Genomic DNA, 14,318 nt, shown 5'->3' on the forward strand with positions numbered 1-14,318 from the left:
ATACTCTTCCTCATAATTGGATTCCCCTGTGTATGTAGGTCAGGGGTCACTGAGCTTACCAAGCTAATTTGAGCTCCAATAATTAGTTCTAAAGGTTTTGGAATCAATAAAATGACAACAGTGCCCAAATTTATGCACCTGCCTAATTTTGTTTAAACAATTATAGCACACTTTCTGTAAATCCAATAAAATTCATTTCACTTCTCAAATATCACTGTGTGTGTCTCCTATATGATATATTTAACTGACATTTTCTCGTGCTTTTTTCCATTGGGGGACACAGACCATGGGTATAGCTTAGAGGTATTAGTAGGAGGGACACTATGCAAATGAAAGAGCTCCTCCTCCTCGGGCTATACCCCCAGACTCCACCAGGAGGAACTCAGTCTTTGCTTAGTGTCTGGTGAAGGAGGTTGACACTCTCTGATTCTACTCCTTTTTGTTATTTTTATTCTAGATGGGGACACAGGTCGGCATGGCGCCTTCCTGGTCCCCCGTGGAGTGCCCGCCGCCGTCTTTGGGACGTTGCCTGGCTGCCTCCATTTCCCCCCAAGAAGATAAGTGGATCCGGGCTCGACCTGTTAGCTCCGGCATCCCACCAGCTGCTGGGACGCCTGCTGCCTACCCTCCTCCAGAGCACTGTTCTCCTGGATTGGAGTCAGAAGTCTGAAGAGGCGCATCCCTGCTGGTCTGGACATCGAGGGAGCATGCTGAGCAGATAAGTGTTGCCCAATTCCTCCCCCTCCCTCTGTGTCTGTTTGTCTGTGGCTACCTGGGTGAGCTTGAAGAAGGATCCTGATGGGGCACTTTCTTCATTTTGGCAATAGAGTACTGGCATCTCTTCCCCCTTAAACTGTGGGCTTCAGCGCTATCTCTCGTCGGGCCTTGGCTGCTGCGCTCCCTCAGCGCCCGCCGGCAGGCCGCTCCTCCACGTGGTGTTTGTTTAAATCACGCGCGCGCTTATTTTCGCGCGCGTGCGCATATTTTCGCGCATATTTTCGCATGTGCGCTTATTTTCGCGCATATTTTCGCGCGCGCGCTTATTTTTCGTGCGCGCGCTTATTTTTCGCGCCATAATGACGCGTTCGGGGAGGCGGAGCCTCGACATGCCGCTCTGACTCTCCTTACACCGGAGACTCTGTTTGCTCATGGCCGTGCAGCTCCTCATCACTCTACTACGTTTTGTGCCAGGCAAGCTGGTAGCTCAGTGGTACTGCTGCTGCTGCCCCATGTCCAGGCTTTCTGAGTTCAAAGCCCCTTTCAGCCTTCAAAAATTGTTTACATTATTCTAGATGGGGACACAGGTCGGCATGGCGCCTTCCTGGTCCCCCGTGGAATGCCCGCTGCCGTCCTTGGACGCTGCCTCCATTGCCCCCCAAAGAAGACAAGTGGATCCGGGCTCGACCTGCAGCTCCGGTATCCCACCAGCTACTGGGTCTCCTGCTGCCACCCTCCACCAGAACACTGCACTCCTGGACAAGGAGTCAGAAGCCTGATGAGGTGCATCCCTGCTGGTCCTGGAGTCGAGGGAGAAGTTCTGCAGGAGCAGATAAGTATTACCTGCATCCCTGCCTTACCCCCCTCCTCCACGTCCCTGGGGGCCTGCGGTCCCCGCTTGGGCATCTGCCATGTCCAGTGCGGCCGCTAAATTGGTCTTAGTCGCCAAGGCAACCATGTCCTTTAATCCTGTGGCGCTAACGACTCCATCTCTCTCAGTGGTCCCCACAGTGGGTGACTGACTACGAAGAGGCAGCGTGAGCGGCAGCATCCCACCTCTGATGTCTCCGTCTCTCCACCCCCCTCACCTCGCCGGTGGCGCTTGCGGACTGCTCTTCCCCCTCCCTAGGGAGAGTAATCCGAAGGAGAATTATCCAGCTCGGACGAGCCAGGTCCTTTTTGGACTATAGGGCATTTACAAATCCTGTGACGCCAACCACCTCTCTAAGTGGTTTTCCACATAAGACGCCCGACTACTAACAGGGAGCGTGAGCAGCAGCATCCCTCCTCGGATGGCTCTGGCTCTCCCCCCCCCCCCCCCCCCCTCGTCTAGAGGCGCGTTCGGGCGACTCTCCCCTCCCTTAGGGAGCGCAAGTCTGAAGGAGAATTTCCGGCTCTGATTAGGTCATGGAGCGGGACCCCTCGCCTAAGCTCTCCACCAGGGTGGCTGACTTAGTGGTGACTGTCCGAGACACCTTTATTCTCCAAGGGGATTCTCCTCCTTCCACTGGTCAGGAGTTCCCCCTTTTTCCGTCCAGGCAGTCGGAGACTACCATGTTCCCGGTCCATGAGGGATTTTTCCGCGGTCATGTCCAGGGCCTGGGGTAGTCTTAATAAGGTTCTCGACCACCCAGCGCATGAATATACTTTCCTTTCCCTGCTGACGGCGAGGAGAGGTGTCTCCTCCCCCTAAGGTGGATCCTCCGGTGGCCGGATTAGCCAATTATGTGGCCCTTCCTGTCTTAGTCAGTTCCTCTTTCCAGGATGCTGTAGACAGACGCATAGACTCTCTTCCAGGTCCTTTTTTCGCTGGCAGCGCGTCCCTGTGACCTACCTTTCACTCAGCAGGGGTAGCCAGTGCTCTCTCGGTGTGGTTACAACACCACCACCAGGAACTGGCGGTACGAGATGCGGCTACTAACACACTGGAGTTGGTTCTCCAGATGTCTCAGGCTTCTAAGATTCTTTGCGAAGCTTCTAGGGACATTGTTTCCCTCTTTGCCCGCAGGTTGGCCATCTCTGTCACTCAGCGCGAAGAGATCTGATTGCAGGTGTGGGACGCTGACGCCTCCACCAAGCGTTCCCTTGCTAATCTCCCCTTTGGGGTTTCCAGACCTTATGGGGATCAGCTGGACGAGTTCTTCTCTGCATGCCTTTTGCCGTTTCTCATCTGGTAGGCCGTCGCCTGCTTCCTCCGCCGGGGGTCTCAGGTCGCCCGCAAAGAGGCCTTCCTTTGCACCAGCCTTCCCGGCACTAGAGGGCCCAGTCAGCCCGCCCTGCTGCTCCTAGGCCTATCACATGTCCCGATTGCGGAATCCCACCATCGATTCCTGCGCTTCGCCATTATGGGTCGACACCAGGGGCATTCCTTTGCTGCCCTATCGGGACGATATCCGGATAGAGGCCCCCCTCTCTACCGCAGACCACGGACAGCGTCCGGATCACTGTTCAGACCCTGGAACGGTTCGGCTGGCTGGTAACTTTCCCAAACTCCTGCCTCTTCCCGTCCCAGAGGCTCTCCTTCCGGAGGGTGATTTTGGACACCTCGGCTGCCAAAGTATTCTACCAGCCTTCAAGTCCTCCCAGGTCCAGGGGGCAGTGTCGCATCTGCTGCGCTCCCCGTGCCTCTCCATTCGGGAATACTTGCAGGTCCTGGGTCTTATGGTAGCCTCTTTCGAGGCCTTCCATATGCCCAGTTTCACACTCGCCTGGCGCAACAGGAGATCCTTTACCTTTCAGCGGGTTCGGGCAGCTCTCCCTTGGTGGCTGTTCCCGATGAACCTGAGGTCGGGGAGTTCCTTTCTCGCATTCTCCTGGACGATCGCCGCCACCGATGCCAGCATCCTGGGTTGGGGGGGCGTTTTCCAGTCTCGCACGGTTCAAGGAATTTGGTCGGCGGCAGAGTCTCGCCTTCCAATCAACTTTCTGGAACTGAGGGCGATTTTTTCCGCTCTCTCTCTCCTATTGGACCTCTCTCCTTGCGGGCCTCCCAGTGCGGGTTCAAACGGGCAATGCCGCGGCCGTGGCCTATATCGACCATCAGGGCGGGACCCGCAGCCGGATGATGATGCAGGAGGTGAAGAGAATTCTGACGTGGGCGGAGACGCACGTTCCGGTGTTGTCAGCAGTTTGCATTCCAGGAGTGGACAACTGGACAGCGGACTTTCTAAGCCACAACACGGTGGATCCAAGCGAGTGGTCTCTGCATCCAGAAGGGTTCGAAGAAATCTGCCACAGATGGGACCGCCCGGATGTGGACTTAATGGCGTCCGGGTTCAACAACAAGATCCCAGTGGTCCTGGCTCGCGCCCGAGATCCGGAGGCGTACGGATGGATGCGCAGGTGTCTCCGTGGCAGGACTTCAGCCTCCTCTGTTTTCCTCTCCTACCAAAGGGTCTACGCCAGTTCGAGGCGGAAGGGACTCCGACCGTTCTCATCACCCCAGAGTGGCCTCGCCGCGCGTGGTTTTTCGGACGTGGCTTGGTTGCTGGCGGACGCCCCATGGCCTCTTCCCGACGGACAGGACCTACTGTCTCAGGGCCCGTTCTTCCACCGGAATTTGCGGTCTCTTCGTTTACCGGCGTGACTGTTGAAACCGCCATCCTGATGAAGATGGGGTTCTCGGATTCAGTGGTTAGGACCATGATCAGTCCGGGGAAGTCTTCTTCCTCCCGGATTTACTATCGTACCTGGATGGCCTTCCTATCCTTTTTTGAGGGTTCGGGGTTCCCTCCCCTTCGGTTTTCCATCTTGATGGTACTGTCTTTTCTTCAGTCTGGGCTTGTGCAGGGTCTGTCGCTTAGTTCCCTGTAAGGTCAGGTTTCGGCGCGGGCCGTCAGAGGTCCCTTGCTCTTAAGGGTCCGGTGGTGACCTTTCTTCGGGGGTGGCGCATTCGGTTCCCCGTATGTTCCCCCTTTGTCTCCTTGGGATCTCAATTTGGTTCTGCGCGCTCTGCAGTCGGCCCCCTTCGAGCCTTTGAGGAGGGTCTCTCTGACTGTTCTCATCTGGACTTCCTTGTGACCATAGCTTCTGATACAGCTACATAGCGTAGTGATTAAAGTTCTGGGCTATTATGCAGTGGCTGTGAGTTCACATCCCATCACAAGCTTTTAAGTCAGACTGGTGTCGAAGCTGGCCGCTCTTTCCTGTCAGGAGCCTTTCTGGTTTTCCACCAGGATTAAGTTGTGCTCCGTCCAGTCCCCTTCTTTTTGCCCAGGGTGGTCTCTCCCTTCCACCTTGATGAGGATCTTGTCCTGCCTTCCTTTTGTCCTTCTCCGGCTAACCCCAAGGAACGCACTCTGCATTCCCTGGATGTTGTACGGGTCCTGAAGGTGTGTCTCGCGGCTACTGCTTCCGTCCGCCGTTCTTGGCGCTCTGGATCTGCTTGGCTATTTCCGCGGCTTGTCACGCTTGTGGTGGAGTTCCCCCGGCTAGGATTGCCGCTCATTCCATTGGGGCGGAGGGGGCTTCCTGGGCAAGACGCAGTCGTGCCTCTGCGTCTCAGCTGTGTACGGCGGCCACCTGGTCGTCCTTGCATACCTTTGCAAATTTTTGTCAGTTGCATTCACTGGCTTCGGCTGATGCGGCTTTGGCCGCAGGGTTTTGCAGGCTGTGGTTCCTGTTTGACCGTTGGGGCGTTCCTCCTGGCGGTGCTGATATTTTTTCCCACCCCATGGACTGCTTTTGGACGTCCCATGGTCTGTGTCCCCCAATGGAAAAAAGCACGAGAAAAGAAGATTTTTGTGAAACTCCCCTGTAAAATCTTTTTCTCGTCTTTTCCATTGGGGGACACAGCTCCCACCCATTATTCCTGTTGCAGGAGGGGTCTTTAGTTCAGTTTTTCTGTTTCTGGTTGGACCTTATGGCTTGGTCCGATGGTTTCCATGATTTTTTCTTGCTCCTTCTCCTACTGCTTGTGCAACGCCTGAGTTCCTCCTGGTGGAGTCTGGGGGTATAGCCCGAGGAGGAGGAGCTCTTTCATTTGCATAGTGTCCCTCCTACTAATACCTCTAAGCTATACCCATGGTCTGTGTCCCCCAATGGAAAAGACGAGAAAAAGATTTTACAGGTGAGTTTCACAAAAATCTTCTTTTTTATCGTAACAACCAACGATTTATACAGGAAAATCATGACGATTAACAAGGTTGCCCAAACTTTCGCATCCCACTGTAAATTCCACAAAATAATGTAAAATTTGCTGTTTTTTAATCGTATCCTCTAAAAATAAAATAATAAAAAGTTATTTAATACACAATATATACCCCAAAATGGTTCCTAAAAAAAACAAATAAAAATAAAAATTTTAAGAAAAAATGTAAAAGTTATGACTGCTAGAACACAAAGGGGGAAAATATTATTGGTTCTTAAGGCTAAAATTTATGATGTCACTAAGGGGTTAAAAATGCAATAGTGTCCCCTGAGTTGTGCGGTCAACAAGATTGACTGCAGACACACATTAATAAACTGACATTTTTGGAGGGTTTTTCCAATTTTAAGGTGACTGTTAGAAGGGATAAAGGGGCATTCTCATCTCAGACCTTCATATCTGATCCATCTTTAGGACCTGCACCTATGTCCAGGACGGTGGTTACAACTGGCGGGAGTTAGGGAAGCAGCGTAGCACAGTTGCTCAGATGAGGCCAGCAGGATGGAATAAGGCGGGACTGGGTCAGCTGACCTGTATTCTAGAGAGCGGTGGGAGTCCCAGTGGCAAATAGGTCTTAAATTTGTGAGATGAAAATACCCCTTTAATGCTCCCATACACATTAGTATGCCCTCAGTCTGATGTTTGTATATGATGCCCTCATATTATGTCAGGGGAGAGAAGGATCAGGGGAAGTGAATATTTGTGCCCTCTCCTATTGTTCTCTTCAGGATAGGTCATCAATATCAGATTGGTGGTAGCTAACTCCCGATGCTCCCGCAGGTCAGCTGTTTGAAGAGGCTGTTCCGCTCACCAGAGCACTCACTAGAATGGGACTGAGCTATGCCTAGATCATGTGACCAATGTATGGTGACATCACTGGCCTCGGAAGAGGCCTAAACGCTCACAAAGTGCCTCTGCCTCTTCAGAAAGCTGATTAGCAGGGGCGTTGGATCCCCGCCAATCTGATAATGGTGACTTATCCTGAGTATAGACCATCAATATCAAATTCCAAGATAACCCCTTTAATATCTGTGGGATTTTACCTAGGAATGGTCTTATGTACAAATTATTTGGGGGGAGGGGGTTGCAGTAATCAAGCCAAAAAATTGTCTGTCATTTTTTTGCAGTTTGTACAAAGAGTACATGGATTGCCAGAGGGAGATGTGTGGTCGTATGTTTGCTTCTCCTTCATCTACCACCGTGCAGCATTAATGGAGATGTTCATTTTATGATGCCATTGAATTCTCGGCTTCTCTCGTTTCCAGCTCAGCAGTGGTCTGAAAAGACTTATTTGCTCGGTCTTTATAAGCACTTGTATTACGTACTCCTTGTGTTCTGTTTTGTGGAGTTAATCCTCCCCAAAAGTGTAATATTGTTGGATGCTTTATGAAAGTAATAAAGTACACTGTTCTTGTCTGGCCATTATCTGCTCTACAAGTTTGTAGTATTGGTCCTTTATTTGTGAGTGCTCCCATTGAGAGGTCCTCCCTCCGCTGGGCAGGGAACCTGGAAAAAAAAAGGAACACAAGCTTTCCACACCTCAGTTCAGGATGTCTGTCCAGCTGGATGGGTCAGCCTCGTTGGTCTCTTCAGGGGACTGAAGATTGCAGCCCAATGAATCTTTTTATTCTCTACTTGTAAGAAAATGTCTTATTCATTGTCTAGATTCTGCTAGAGCTAGGAGACGGGCTGAAAATGTATTTGTTCTATTTCAAGGGGATATTAAGAGATACTATTTAGCAATGAATGCATTCACCATTTAGATTGCAAGGTCCTACAATGAACAATCCTTTGCAGTATATATGTGCTTGTAACAATTTAGCTTTTTTTTAGCACTGCTAAAAGCTAAGGCTACTTTCACACTCGCTTTTGTGCGGATCTGTCAAGGACGGATCCGCTCTGATAATACGGCCGTCTGCATCTGTTCAGAACGGATCCGTTTGTATTATCTTGAACACCGTTGAAAGTCAATGGAGGACGGATCCGTTTTCTATTGTGCCAGATTGTGTCAGTGAAAATGGATCTGTCCCCATTGACTTAGGGCTCTTTCACACTTGCGTTCTTTTCTTCCGGCATAGAGTTCTGTCGTCGGGGCTCTATGCCGGAAGAATCCTGATCAGTTTTATCCTAATGCATTCTGAATGGAGAGAAATCCGTTTAGGATGTCTTCAGTTCCGGACCAGAACGTTTTTTGGCCGGAGAAAATACCGCCGCATGCTGCGCTTTTTGCTCCGGCCAAAAATCCTGAACACTTGCCGCAAGGCCGGATCCAGAATTAATGCCCATTGAAAGGCATTGATCCGGATCCGGCCTTAAGCTAAACGTTGTTTTGGCGCATTGCCGGAGCAGACGTTTAGCTTTTTCTGAATGGTTACCATGGCTGCCGGGACGCTAAAGTCCTGGCAGCCATTGTAAAGTGTAGTGGGGAGCGGGGGAGCAGCATACTCGCCGTCCGTGTGGCTCCCGGGGCGCTCCAGAGTGACGTCAGGGCGCCCCACACGCATTGGATGACGTGATCACATGGCACGTCATCCATGCGCATGGGGCGCTCTGACGTCATTCTGGAGCGCCCCGGGAGCCGCACGGACGGTAAGTATACTGCTCCCCACTACTACTATGGCAACCAGGACTTTAATAGCGTCCTGGGTGCCATAGTAACACTGAACGCATTTTGAAGACTGATCCGTCTTCAAATGCTTTCAGTTCACTTGCGTTTTTCCGGATCCGGCGTGTAATTCCGGCAAGTGGAGTACACGCCGGATCCGGACAACGCAAGTGTGAAAGAGGCCTTACATTGTGTGCCAGGACGGATCCGTTTGGCTCAGTTTCATCAGACGGACAAAGCGGAATGGAGACTGAACTGATGCATTCTGAGCGGATCCTTTTCCATTTAGAATGCAAACTGATCCGTTTTGGACCACTTGTGAGATCCCTAAATGGATCTCCCGAACGGAAAGCCAAAACGCGAGTGTGAAAGTAGACTAAGCTGTCTGGCTGCTGATGCCACAGTCTCAAGCTACATGCACACGAACGTTGTTTGTTTCCTTTTCTTTTTTCTTATTTTTTTTGTGTGGATAGGATGCGCATTTTGTGGATAGGATGCGCACCCTTTCATTTCAATGGGTCCCCAAAAAATGCGGATAGCACACCGTGTGCTGTCCGCATCAGTATGTCCGTTCCGTAGCCCTGCATAAAATAAAATAGAACATATCCTATTCTTGTCCGTTTTAGGCATTGTTACAATGGATCCGCATTTTTTTTGCGGATCCACAATTTGCAGACCGCAAAACACATACGATCGTGTGCATGTAGCCTCAAGATGTAAAATTCTCTGCACTGTTAGAGAGGTTACCTGTGCTAGAAGATGAAGATGACGAGTAGCTGACATCAGTGGTGTCCCTAGCATGTAGTAACCAGCTGAAAACACTGTATGGTCTTGTGATTATGATAATGGGTACCTTTGAAGGTGTGGCCAGTGTAATAAGGGACTTGCGTTATAAGCTGCAAATTTCTCAAGTATGATTGTTGACCACCCCTGATATACAGCATATTCATATTTGATTTCATGTTGAAATTCCGTTACTAGTGGTCTCCAGAGAGAGTCACCAGGGCATACACATCCTGATTTACACCTATTGTACCTACCCATGTGCAAGTTCACCCTACTTGTAGCTAGTGGTTAACTTGTGGTCCACCACCAAACCACTCTCAGTAGGAATGCAGTGTTGCAATCCGGCATAAAAAGGCTCCCCCGGGGGCGTGTATGGCCATGCAGGAGTGAAGACGCGCATGGTGTGAGCTCCTCCGTTGCCCCTGTATTTTAGTACGCCAGCCACCCTCGCATTATGGGTAAAACCTTGAAAAAGGGTAGAGCCAAGTCTGTGGCTCCCCTACAATCGTCCCAGGGGGACTTGCCCCGGCTTTTTGCGAAGCAGCCAGCATCGCTGGGATCCGGCCTGACAGACTGCGCCACGCGCCTACAAGATGGCGCCGACTTACCTCCCAAGCTGCAGTGTCCCCAACGGCCTCCTGCTTGATGGATCCTCCACGCGGCCGCGCCAGATCCCAGTCTGCTTCAGAACCATCTCTGGGCCTGCCGACAGGACTGCCTCATTTACCATAGGACACTGCAGGCCCCGATCCGGCGTCCGGCTTTAACTCCTTGGATCTATCTCGGCTGGACTAAGGGTCCTTTCACACTTGCGTTTTTCTTTTCCGGCATAGAGTTCCGTCACAGGGGCTCTTTACTGTAAAAGAACTGATCAGTTTTATCCCCATGCATTCGAAATGGAGAGTAATCCGTTCAGTTCTGTCGTTTTGACTGATCAGGCAAAAGAGAAAACCGTAGCATGCTACGGTTTTCTCTCCGGCGAAAAAAACTGAAAACTTGCCTGAACGCCGGCATTTTTTCCCATAGGAATGTATTAGCGCCAGATCCGGCATTCAGAATGCCGGATCCGTCGTTCCGGCATGTGCAGATCGGTAAAAATGAGAAAAATGTACAAGACGGATCCGTCGGTCAGCATGACAAGCGGAGAGACGGATCCGTCCTTGCAATGCGGAACTGCCCGCCGGATCACACTGCTGCAAGTGTGAAAGTAGCCCTAGGTCGATCCGGATGCCCGGTATCTAGTTCTCACGCTGCTTATAAGTGGTAGGGAATTCACCTTCTTTAACGTCTACGCTCCCAACCAGAATCAGGTCTCTTTTATAGTGGATCTGTTGGATGAGGTTGCTCCACTGATTCGGGGGGCATTAGTTCTGTGTGGGGACCTCAACCTGACCCTCGACCCTACCCTGGATAACTCTGCTGGTCGCGCATCAGTCCCATACTCCGCTATTAAAAGAGTCAAACGTGCCCAGCTGCAGCTGAGAGACCCTTGACGTCTTCAACACCCGGCGGACAGGGATTATTCCTTCTACTCTGCTCCTCACGACTCGTATAGTCGTATAGACTACATATTTTTGCAGCAATCGGCCTTGTCCTGGCTGACTTCCACACATATAGGTAACATTCTGTGGTCTGATCATGCCCCGGTGTATTGCTCCCTGACCATCCTCTTCTTGGCCAGACAGGAGTGGACCTGGCGTCTCAATGAGTCCCTTCTTCTCGATGCGGTCTGCGTCGCGGACCTCGCTGAGACCGTAAAACATTTTCTGTTGGATCATGTGGATGATCCCACTCCGTTACCTACGCAGTGGGAAGCCATGAAATGTGTTTTGCATAGTATTTTCATCAAACTTCGCTAGAACTTTCCCACAAGCGCGCACTCTCTCTTTAAACTTTGCGTGACCTCTAAACGCACGCATGGAAGCCAAACGCCTCTTGGAAACGTCTTATAGACGTATGCTGCAACTCTGCAGAAGTAAATTTTATGAGTTTGGGAAAAAGAGTCGTATGTTGGCAAGAGCCCTTAGAGGACAATTAGCTGCTTCCCATATCCCCGCCGTCAAAACGGCTCATGGTCGCATGGTATGCACTACCCCAGACATAGCGGCCACTTTCCACACCTTTTACTCGCAGCTCTATAATCTCCCCCGTACCTCGGCACCGCGGACTGACGCCCTTCCTGGCTCATGCGCTCTGCTTCCTAAAATGTCAGATGTTGATTCATCCACTTTAGAGGCCCCATTCACTGATGCTGAACTTCAGCTGGTGCTCAAAACCCTGCCCGGTGGCAAGAGCTCTAGTCCTGATGGGTTTACTGCCCGCTTTTACAAAACTTTTTCAACAGACCTGTCCCCGGTCCTACTGTCAGTCTTCAATGCGGTGTCTCCTGGGCTTCCCTTCCTGGCGCAGTCCACTGAGGCTCACATTTTTTTCATCCCGAAACCAGGTAGGGACCTACACCTATGTGCCAGTTATCGTCCTATTTTGCTTTTAAATGTAGATCTTAAGATCTTTGCGAAATTGTTGGCGAATAGACTGAATGTTGGATTTGTGCCGGGGAGGGAGGCCAGGGACAACACCCTGCATAAGATTCCCCTTATGATCCTGTCCTTAGATGCCGAAAAGGCTTTTGATCGGATATGATGGCCAGCCATCCAGACTGCCTTGTCCCTTATTGGTGTTGGTCCGCTGTTTTTATCTAAGGTTCTGTCTCTATATCAAACACCCCACTGCTCGAGTTAAGATTAACGGTACTCTCTCCTCCTCCTTGCCGATTCATAATGGAACGCGTCAGGGGTGCCCCCTGTCTCCCCTTTTATACGTTCTTGTTATGGAACATCTTCTTGCCTCCATCCGAGCCAACCCAGATATCTCGGGGATACGGATAGGCACCAGGGAATACAAATGTGCGGCATATGCCGATGATCTCCTCCTCTATTTAACGAATCCTTGTATCTCACTGCCTTCCTTGCTCAAAGAGATCTCTGACTTTGGTGTGGAGACGAATTTTAAAATTAACATGTCCAAGTCTGAGGCCTTAAGTGTCACCCTGCCGGAACCTCAGGTCTCATTCCCTTTTGTCTGGCCCCCTGCTGGGATAACTTATCTTGGCACGAGAATCACTTCTGACCTCTCCCGGCTTTTCTCGCTGAATTTTGCACCCCTTCTCCAACGTTTCCAAAAAGATCTGGACAGATGGCGGAGACGTGACTTTTCCTGGTTTGGCAGGATTTGTATTTTAAAGATGAATCTGCTGCCCAAATTGCTCTACCTACTGCAGACAATTCCCCTATGAATCCCATCTTCTTTCTGGTCGCAACTGCGTCGCTGTTTTACATAATTTGTCTGGGCACCCGGTAATCCACGGTTGAAAATGGGAAGTATTGACACGTTCTAAGGAAAACCGGGGGGGGGGGGGGGGCTTCAATCGGGCTCCATATTGAAGCCCTTGTCACAGATACTGGATACTCCGAACCCCTCCACCCGTAATTCTTTTAAATATGTGCAACTTCGTCATTTCCACTCCTCTCTGGCAAAGAACCATAACCTCTCCCGTGATCTAACCGATTTTGAAAAAATGTGTCTTTATCCTTCAGTGGTCCTGCGCCCTATTTCTTCCATTTATAAGCTACTCTTATGCCGTCGGTCATTGGGGCCTCCTCCGTATTGTCAGGCTTGGAAGCGTGATTTGGGGAAGCAGTACACCTCTGCTCAATGGAATAAATGCTTTCTGTTATCTCACAAATCCACGATTTCTACCAAATCTCAAGAAACGAGATAGAAAATTGTCTCTAGATGGTACAGAGTGCCGGTGCTGCTCAACAGATGGTTCCCGACAGTCTCTGATCGTTGCTGGAGATGCCTTTCGGAGGAGGGTACAATGTTCTATGTCTGGTGGCAGTGCAATGTGTTGCGCCCTTTCTGGGATTTTGTACACAAAACGGTCACTGGGGTCCCTATACAGAACTCCCCGGAGTCCTTTTTGTTATTTGATAGCATTCTGAATGTTCCAGCTTATAAGAAATCCCTTGTGAAATACATGATGCAGACGGAGAAAGCGGTGATCCCCAGACACTGGAAGTCCCCCTCTCCTGAGGAGTGGTTTGAGGAAATAGCTCTCTACCAGAGGTTGGAAGACCTTATTAGTGCGACACCCTCTGATGCATCCCGGTTTGTGAAGACCTGGGGCCCCTGGGACGAATTCCGCTCCACGTCTTCGTTTCGTGACGCCAGTTTTCCCCCCCACTTCCCCTGAACAGATTGGAATGCTCCAAAATGCATTCAGTTCCGTTCTCATACTGGAGACCGGTTTGCTTTCCGTCCTGGAATGCGGAGTAAGACGGATCCGGCATGACCCACAAAGCAAGTCAATGGATCCGTTTTGTATGACACAATAGAAAACTGATCCGTCTTGGGTATGTTAAAGATAACACAACCATTGAACGGATCAGGTTGTATTATCAGTAAGGCTACTTTCACACTAGCATTTTTGCTGGACCGGCAAATGGATCCGGTTGTATTATCTTTAACATAGCCAAATGGGGGACGGATCAGTTTTCGATTGTGTCAGAGAAAACGGATCTATCCCCATTGACTTGCATTGGTGTAATGCTGGATTCGTCTTGCTCCTCATCCCAGGACGGAAAGCAAAATACAACATGTTGCGGTTTGCTCTCCGGTATGGGAACGCAACTAATCGGAACGGAATGCATTTTGGATCATTCTGTTCAGTTCATTTCAGTTTTGTCCCCATTGACAATGAATGGGGACAAAACTGAAGCGTTTTTATTCCGGTATTGAGCCCCTATGACCGATCTCAATACCGGAAAACTTAAACGCTAGTGTGAAAGTAGCTTTACTTTGACTAAAATTTTGCCTAAGTGGCATTGGTTTCATATGAATGTTTGATGGGGGGGTTATTAATCTGCATTGAAATGCCAAACTGCAGAAGATGGTGATGGGCAAATCTATCCTGGCATGTAACATAAGACTAAATCCTTAGCTATGGAATGTTGCTTCCTTTGCTATTATGACATACAGCAAAAAAATTAGGGTATAAAGCAA

The 14,318-nt window shown here is 50.3% G+C and overlaps 1 protein-coding gene across 1 annotated transcript in view; it reads left to right on the forward strand.

The window, feature by feature from the left end:
- FKBP6 (FKBP prolyl isomerase family member 6 (inactive)) overlaps positions 1-7,075 on the forward strand; it is a 44,506-nt gene extending 37,431 nt beyond the window's left edge. The window contains exon 8 of the mRNA XM_044285780.1: positions 6,991-7,075. Coding sequence (XP_044141715.1) covers positions 6,991-7,075 — 85 coding nt within the window. The remainder of the gene's footprint in view (positions 1-6,990) is intronic.
- The last annotated feature ends 7,243 nt before the right edge of the window (positions 7,076-14,318 follow it).

This window comes from Bufo gargarizans, chromosome 3 (assembly GCF_014858855.1).
Source record: "Bufo gargarizans isolate SCDJY-AF-19 chromosome 3, ASM1485885v1, whole genome shotgun sequence".
Classification (NCBI taxonomy): Eukaryota; Metazoa; Chordata; class Amphibia; order Anura; family Bufonidae; genus Bufo; species Bufo gargarizans.